General features: G+C 32.4%; 1 protein-coding gene across 1 annotated transcript; it reads right to left on the bottom strand.

The window, feature by feature from the left end:
• Positions 1-370: 370 nt before the first annotated feature.
• Positions 371-3,757, bottom strand: LOC147803156 (uncharacterized). The gene is made up of 3 exons (XM_087153493.1): positions 3,233-3,757; positions 1,438-1,490; positions 371-729 (listed from the first exon to the last, which is right to left on the bottom strand). The coding sequence occupies exons 1-3, from the start codon at positions 3,615-3,617 to the stop codon at positions 382-384; spliced, it is 786 nt and encodes a 261-aa protein (XP_087009619.1). The 5' UTR covers positions 3,618-3,757; the 3' UTR covers positions 371-381.
• Positions 3,758-8,438: the final 4,681 nt, after the last annotated feature.

Genomic DNA, 8,438 nt, shown 5'->3' with positions numbered 1-8,438 from the left:
TTCAATCATGCCTTAGTACCAAAATGGTCGCTATGGATTATAATGAACAATTATTTTAGTAAATTAGAGCTTCTAAAATATTGTTATAATATAGTTTTAATATTAATTTAATTTTGATTAAACATTTATAAAGTTTTTTTAATCATAAATTTAAGCTCTTATAGTATATTTGAATAAAAAAAATCCGATTTAAATCAAAATAATCCGATTTTTTAAAAAAAATCACGAACCCTGTCCTCAATAAGGCAATGCTCTAATTTAAATGAACTATTAATTATAATGTTCACACTGACAAAATTATGTGGAAAATTGCATTATTTAACAATTATAAAACATAGGTTGAATAACATTGATACACAACACACTAAAATAGAAATGCAATTATTTATTAAGTAAAATATTTAGGCATTTTGGATCATCAACCACAATACGGTTTAAGTGCTCCTGAAACTCTAATTGTGCTGCCAGCAGCCGCATCTTTAGACGATGCTCTTCAATGTCCCGCTCCTCTTTCTCAATGTCCCGCTCCTCTTTCTTCCTCATGATCTCCATTTCGAGTTTGTTCTTCTCCTCAATCGAACAAGCAGCTTTTTGGGCGGCAGAGGGGGCAGATTTTTTGGCCTGTTTCCGGAACATTGAGAACCTCGGTTTGAAGGTGGCAGCCGCTGGGGTTTCCTCGGTTTCTGCTACCTGAGAAGGACATGGTGTCGAGATTAACTGTTCTTGATCCTGTAATATTCAAAGTAAATTTGACATAGTGCTACATTACATTAAAATTGAATGCAGTTACAAAGTTCATTTCCTGATGGTTTGTTAAGATATTTGTGAACACATAGTTTATTTCTTTTAGCATGTATAAAAATGCAGAGACTAATAACTGTTTTTTAACCGCTTCCCGGATTATCCCGAGTCCTGAGTTAACTCGGGTGTGTATATATTGCAAATATTTAATATTATAGGTCTAGCATAATTCATCAATATGCTTTGTTTTATCACATTTTTATTTATAACAATCTTCTGAGAGTAAAAGTTTGCCAAATTTTGTTTGTAGTTTTGCCAATTTTGGGGCAGAAGATTTTTTTTTTTTGTGTGTGTAATTGTATATACACTGGTTAATGAATTTATATGGGGAAAAAATGGCGTTCGAAAGTTAAAAACATGCAGATAATTTATCAGTTTATTTAAACATATACAAAGACTGCTGTTTAAATTTTTTCATTTGCATGAGATAATTTGACATAGCAGACTGATGGTAAATTAAATATAGTAATCACAAAAAAAAATTTCAAGGTAGTACAAAAACTGAATAGCTGATGAAATTGTCTTTAGATGCTGAAAACCTTAGCTACGCCATTAGATTTATACATGTGCAACATAATAATTATGAGGCTGTTATTTAATCCATAATTATTTGTTAACAAAATAAATACTTCTTACTTCTGTTTCATCTAAAGTCTCACAAGGAAGGATACTTTCAGGTTCAGGTTCATCTAAAAATGAAAAAAAAAAAAAAAAAAACTGATTAGTAATATTCTAAGAGTTTAACATTCAAAAAATTCATCAAATAACAAAATCAGAAAGATTCTAGACTAAAAATATTGCTACCTATGATATGTACATATATAAGTTAATTCAAACTTCCTTATTTCATAGGTACACAATACGAAATGTAATATGAATTACATTCTTTAAAAATAGATAGGTAGAGGAAATGAAAGCAAATTTTGAATGTAATTCCCCACAGATGTTTACACTTTTGTTTTATGGCATCCATTCAGCTTAAAATATATTTATCTTGTTTTCAACCTGCCTGATATAGTTAATCAATTATTAACATTATTCAACTAATCTAAACATTGTTTGTTTAAATTCTAATGAAAATTTCAATTGTTCTATGCTATATTTTATTCTCAAAGTTCTCAGTTATGACATTGTGTGATTAACAATTTATCAAGGCATTTGTTTGCAAATTTTTAGAAGTTTCAATAATGTAAAAATAATGTGCCTTGATGCTTGTAGTTGATTTAACAAATCACAACATAGAAATATCTGTGGGAGAATTTTTCAAGCGTTCTACAACAATTATCTCTTATATTAATACCTTTCTGAGAGATAAGAGATATTTTTAGTAGTAGCAAATACATATATATTACTTATTTAATGTAACAGAAGTGATTTTTGCTTACAATTACAATTTAGTGTATGGGACAGAACAGTATATATATTCTTAAATAATAAATATAATGTTTTATTAAAACCTAAATTACATATCCTAACATTGACGATATTCTCCTTTACTAAACGTAGTTATATATTTAACCTTTTTAAAATTTTTGCTGTATGGAAATTACTTTAATCGGGAGCCTTTTTTTTTCAAACACTGATATGTGAAAAAGGGATTTTTCAAACATAATTCTACAGAAAGTAAAAAAAATATATGTCGAATAATTTTGTAGATAAAAATTTAAACTTTTTTTGCTTTCCAATTAAAAAATCTGTGTGCAGGAATTCTGTAATATCGTGCGAACATGTCACCACAATTCTACCATATGGGTCTGAACAAAAAATTCAACGTAGCATAGTAGTTCATTGTCATAATAAATTCAAATAATATGTTTTGACAACTAGTGAAATTAGCATGAAGCCACTAAATTGAAACACCAAATACTGTCATATAAACATATATTCATAACACCTCGGTGATTTCTTGAGCATAAAATTCTATTAACACCTTACACTTACAGAAAAATATTAAAATTATATATAAAAATATCACTTTCGCATGATTATATATATATCTTTTAATATTAGTACAATAGATAAAACAAACACTATTAACAATCAGATATATAGAATTAAACGTGCTCATATGTTTCCCAAGGAAATAAATTAAATTGACTGAAACCTTCAATAGCTAAAGTTTTTAAAAATCAAATGGCACTCTTAACTCATTCTATATATTTCAATAAAATGAAAAACTACATTGATATTTTACAATCAGGTAAAAAAAAAAGACAAAAACATATACCAGCCATGTTTCATAATCAAAATATACTGACTTTGCATTTTAATTTATAAGTTAGAGTTACTTCCTTTTTATATTTTAAATTAATAACTAAACTTGCAATTTTTGAAAATTACTTTACAAATTATTCCCAGAGCTTCAGTATGATTTCAGAACATTAATTTTGAACACAAATGTTATAATTCAAAATTATAAAATAATACTTACTTTCTAAATCCATAAAATCACAGTCGTATCTGGATTTCAACGGCTGCGTAAGTAGAGGCAATGAAAGATATCTTTCGTCTGTTTCAGTTAACTGAAGGCATGAATTCTCCCCTCCCCCAGTTAACCTGAAATGCTGCCGAGCTTTGGGGGATTTTTTATTCAGCTTTTTTTTTATATTTTGGTAGCATTGACGCAATTGTACAGCAGTTCTGGGATTCACTCCCGCAGTTTTATTAAATTGCCCTGCAATTTCAACGAAAGCTTCGGCTTTCTTAGCTGAGACCACTTTGTTGGTCTCTTTATTTTCAATGATTCCCAGCTTAGGCTCTACCAGCTGCATTAATAATTCTTTTTCCGTTTCTGTAAAATAAAGCTTTTGAGACATAATGAAATGATGTCGAGAAACTTGTCGAGAAAAAACAAATATCAGGGGAATCAAGCAAGCAACGCCGTTATCACGTGTTTCATGCAAACAACGCGGTTATCACGTGTTTTCTCTTATCCAATAGGAAAGAGCCTGAAACTGCCGGTCAAGTAACCTGCAGTTAAGTAACCGACGGTCAAAAAATAATGGTGAAATCGCTTTTGAACTCTCGGTCCAAGTTTCCAAACTTGGGGTTTCGGAACTGGGAGTTTCGAGCTGGGTCAGAGTTAACGGTGAATTCGGGGGTTCGTCGAAGGCTGTCGCAACATCAAGGAAGAGTGCGGCGGTAGATTGTTTATTTTGGATGGAGCTTAAAATAGTTTCAACAGCTCGGAGGAGCTGGTGGGTAGTAGAGTGGAGGGGGCGAAAACCAAATTGCTCGTTGTTGATGACATTATTAGAATGTGTAAAGAGAAGAGACCGCTTTTTGAGAGTATATTCAAAGAGCTTAGAGAGGACTGAAAGAAGACTAATGGGGCGGTAGGAGGAGGGATCACGGGGATTCTTTCCCCCGCCTCTGAAGTTCGAAACTACCACAGAGAGGGAGATTTTTGAGAATAACGTTGGTAATGTTGTCCTGACCAGGGGATTTGTTCCTTTTTAGTAGTTTAATGTAAGCGATTATTTCATCGGGTAGGACGGGATCTAGCGAGTTGTTTGAGTTTTGAGAGAGGAAGAATTTATCAACAGTGGTATTTACGATGTTATCCAGGGATGATAAAATAGGGTTGGGTAAGAGTTGTTTCTCAAAGACGTCGGCAATCGTTTCAGCTTTATCCTTATCCGAGAAAGCGAGTTCTTTGTCGGGTTTGCTGACAGGGGGGAATATTAGGGGTTGTTTTTTGTGAAAGTTAATGGCTTTCCAAAGCGAGCAATCGTCTGGATTTAATGATTCGATGTGACTTTCCCATTGTTTGTTTTTAAATTTTTTGCTTTCATATTTTAGTTGTCTATCATAGGTTAAATAGTCTTATCGCAAATTTTTTCTGATTTTTGCCAAACGTGCCTTAAGAAGTTTTGATGTTTAATTTTGTTTTTAATGTCTTTATTAAGGAAGGATGATTTGTTTGTGATTTTTATTTTTGATGATGTCTCTTTAAATGTGTTATATATGTATTCCGTTAAGTTGATAATGGAATTATTAATTGTATAGGAGGAAGAATAATCAATAGGGGGGATGTGGTTTGGTTAATTGTGTTAGCAAAATGGTTCCAGTTAGGGATGAGGGAGTGGGATAGGCTGGTGTCTTTAATGGTTAGTTGAAGGATGCCATTACTGGATTATGGTCACTGGTCATTTCTTGTAGAGCAGGGGTTGCCAAACTTTTTTGATCATCGACCCCAACATAATTTTTCGAAATCTCCATCGACCCCCATAAAAGTAATTTTCTGTTAATTAAAATAAAACTCTATTAGATACTGTGTTTGTACATTTATTTTATGATTTTGAACATTTATTAAAGTAATAGTACATAGTGTAACAATAGTTTCATAAAAAATATATTAATGTCGTAATATAAATACGTTAATATTTATGAAATAATAAGTAATTATAAGTAAGTAGAAATAATAAGTAAAGTAACTACGGATTTATTGCTTCTTAATCAATGACATGGTTGTGCCTGGTGTTTTTTTTCCTGCAAGTTTCGTTATATTGGGTTCAAAATTGGTCAATTTTAATCTTAAATCCCCTCGAAACTCCACATTTAATTTATTTCTGTTCTTAGTTAAGATTGAATTTACGTGACTGAAACCGGCTTCAACCATATAGGAACTTGGAAATGCTATCATAAATGGCTGAGCTATTTCGTAAAGTCTTACATAAATATATTATCATTATATTTATATTTGTCCAAAATTTGCTTATTGTTAAATTTTTAAAAAGCTTCTTTGCTTCAAATCCCCATAATAATTCAGCAAGCTCATCTTGCAGATTGATGTCCACGTTTTCAATTTGAGCAGAAAATGGCACAAAAATCCAATCAGGGATGTCAATGTTTTCCAAATCAACAAAACGCAGTTTAAAATCGTCGCTCAATTTTTGAAGATTACCTATATATATTTCCAAGCCTTCTTCTTCTATTTCTAATTGTCACATATCTGAAAAATACTGATAATCCTTCGACCAATCGACCCTTCCGGCTCGGATCGACCCCCATTCGACCCCCTGGCTCAGATCGACCCCCGCTTATGTTAAATAGACCCCTGGGGGTCTATATAGACCACTTTGGCGACCTCTGTTGTAGAGTATTAACGTTACAATTATAGGGGAAATTTTTAATCCAAAAGAAATCAAGAAAAGAGGAGGTAGATCTTGTGTGGCGGCCGTGTCTGGAGCGCATAGTTTAATATTTAGGTTATGGTTTAGTTTGTACAGTGACAGTCCAAAAGTATTAGCTCTGTTACCATGCAGTGTTATGTGCATTAAAATCCCCACCTATTACAATAGGATTATTATAATTTAGAATTTTTGTAATATCCATAATTGGAAGGATGACTCTTTGAGGTCCATTAGGTGAAAGAAATTGTAGTATGCAACTGTAAATTATTTTAATTTCCTTTTTAAAAAATAGTGAATTTACATCTCTCTCTCTCCTTTTTGTTTTGCTTGTAAGTTTTAAATAATTAACCCAAATTGTAAAATATTGAATTACATATTTTCATGCCCTTTAACCCTCTGACTGCTCAATTTTTGGACCGAAATCGCTTTAGAAATTGCATATTTCAAATCTGTATATATTGGAGAATTGAAAAATGCATTTTTTTCTTTCTAGAAAATATTTTTTATGTAGATTTTTATCATGTGAAACTAAGCTGCCAGAAAAGCTTATTTCAGATGTTATCATTAAAATAATTCGTTTTAAAATAAATTTCAATTGAATTACTGTTAATTTATGTTTACTGCATAATATCAAGAAGTAAAATGTATAAAATTTAAGAATACATGAGGCACTGAGTAAAAAGTACCTTAGAAATGCAGTTTAGTATGATAGAGTTCGAAGCAGGATTCAAGGCAAAGTCCAATTTCCCATGTTTTCACCAGATTCGTGTCTCCTTGCGAATTTTTTTGCCATTTGCATCATCTCTTGAACAGCATACAGCACAATGTCTTCGGGGCTCTCTTTTTATGGGATAAGGTGGTATGTGGCTTGGAAAATAACGAGCTGTCAATCTCAAAGGGTTCAAAGTAGAACTCGGTCTTCCAGGATAACCGCTTTTATCTGTATTGGAATATTTTTCGATACTTTCTTCAACAATTTCAACTTCAAACGAAATTCCAAAAGTTTTATATTTTATGTGTGGTTTTTCTTTTTGTACACAAGCATTCCCCAACGATTGATCTAAAAACTGCCTGAAAATTTTGGTATAATACTTCCCCCGCTACCGTAGGGTAGTAGGACATTTTTTGATCGCATAAATCGACGCCACCCATTGTATTATTATAGTCACAAACGACAACTGGTTTCATAACAGTCTTGTTAGATTTGCATGTCACCTAATGAGAGCTTGCATCATGAAAAGTACTCAAAAGGCAGACACTTTTCTTGTCATGCCACTTCAGAGCCATAACCTTACCTCTTTGATAGGCAACAATTTCACCCTTGGGCATTTTCTCTTTTCCAAAATTGACAGGAAGGTCTTTTCTGGTTTTATTCACTGTCCCATAAGTGTCTGTCTTTTCTGTAACTAAGATGTCTGCAAGCTGGGGTAACATATAAAAATTATCAATGGTGATACAATAATCTTTTCCCAGAAATCTATCCATCAAGTGAAAAACAATTTTGGTGAAAACTGGATATTGACTGTATTTCGGATTATACACTGTTCCATCACCTGTGCATATCAGGAAATCTGAAATGTATCCACTTTCTGCTTCACAAAGAACAAAAAACTTCAAGCCAAATCTTGCTCTTTTTTTTTTGCAATTCCACTTTAGCCTGCCTTTGAACCGCATCCAACTTTTATCTAAACTAAGATTTTTCCCTGGTATATAGACTTCTCGATATTTTCGTTAAAGATGTTCCATTAGTTCATAAATTTTATTCAATTTCGGCCATGGGTGTCGGTCTTGATCAAATTCTTCATTATTAGTAAAATGAAGAAACTTCATGAGTAATAAAAACCTATTTTTTCCTATTACTTTTGCAAGGATAGGTGTGAATAATATTTGACGTTTGGACCAATAATGCTCTTGTTCTGGTTTCTTTATGACTCCTTGGAGAAGCAAAACTGCAAAATAATAGTTTTAGTTTTTCAACAATCGTTTATGTCCATTTTTTCCAGCGTGATCGCTTTTTACAAGCTGTTTTATTGATATATTGTTGGGCGTATCTATTGGTTTCTTGGACTATCATTCGTAATATTTGATCAATATGCTTGCATTGTTAGCTATATTCACAGTCATTCCAGGATTTCCACTAAAAGGAAATGGCGAAGGAAGAATATTCTTCATATCTATTTTGCACCACTGCCTAACGCTTTGCAAGTTTATTGAATCATGGTCAGATTCATCGCTATATGAAGAGCAGTCCAAAAAAATCTATATCACTATCTAAACTGAAATCGCTTTCAGAATCTGAATCAGGAATATACACTCTGTCAACCGCTGAAAGTTTTCTAGCAGCCATTTCTGATAAGAAAATAGCGACAAAATGTGAAGTTTGCTTGGTAACACTACGCGCCTTCAAATATGGCAATTTAGTGGACAACTAACGACATATGTTGGTCAAAACGTAAATTAAACGTCTAATACTGCTTAAACGGGATGCGCTCATCAATAAGG

This window comes from Parasteatoda tepidariorum, chromosome 10, assembly GCF_982258835.1.
Source record: "Parasteatoda tepidariorum strain Cologne lab strain chromosome 10, Ptep-v5.0, whole genome shotgun sequence".
NCBI classification, from domain to species: Eukaryota; Metazoa; Arthropoda; class Arachnida; order Araneae; family Theridiidae; genus Parasteatoda; species Parasteatoda tepidariorum.
Note: the sequence above shows the minus strand (reverse complement) of the source record. Positions and strands in the feature narration are given on the sequence as shown.

Bases quoted from the DNA above. Each gene is read 5' to 3' on its own strand.
- LOC147803156 (XM_087153493.1), bottom strand. From the start codon at position 3,617: ATGTCTCAAAAGCTTTATTTTACAGAAACGGAAAAAGAATTATTAATG. The intron at 1,491-3,232 runs GTAAGTATTATT...TTTCATTTTTAG, and splicing joins TGATTTTATGGATTTAGAAA to ATGAACCTGAACCTGAAAGT. The intron at 730-1,437 runs GTAAGAAGTATT...TGAATATTACAG, and splicing joins AGACTTTAGATGAAACAGAA to GATCAAGAACAGTTAATCTC.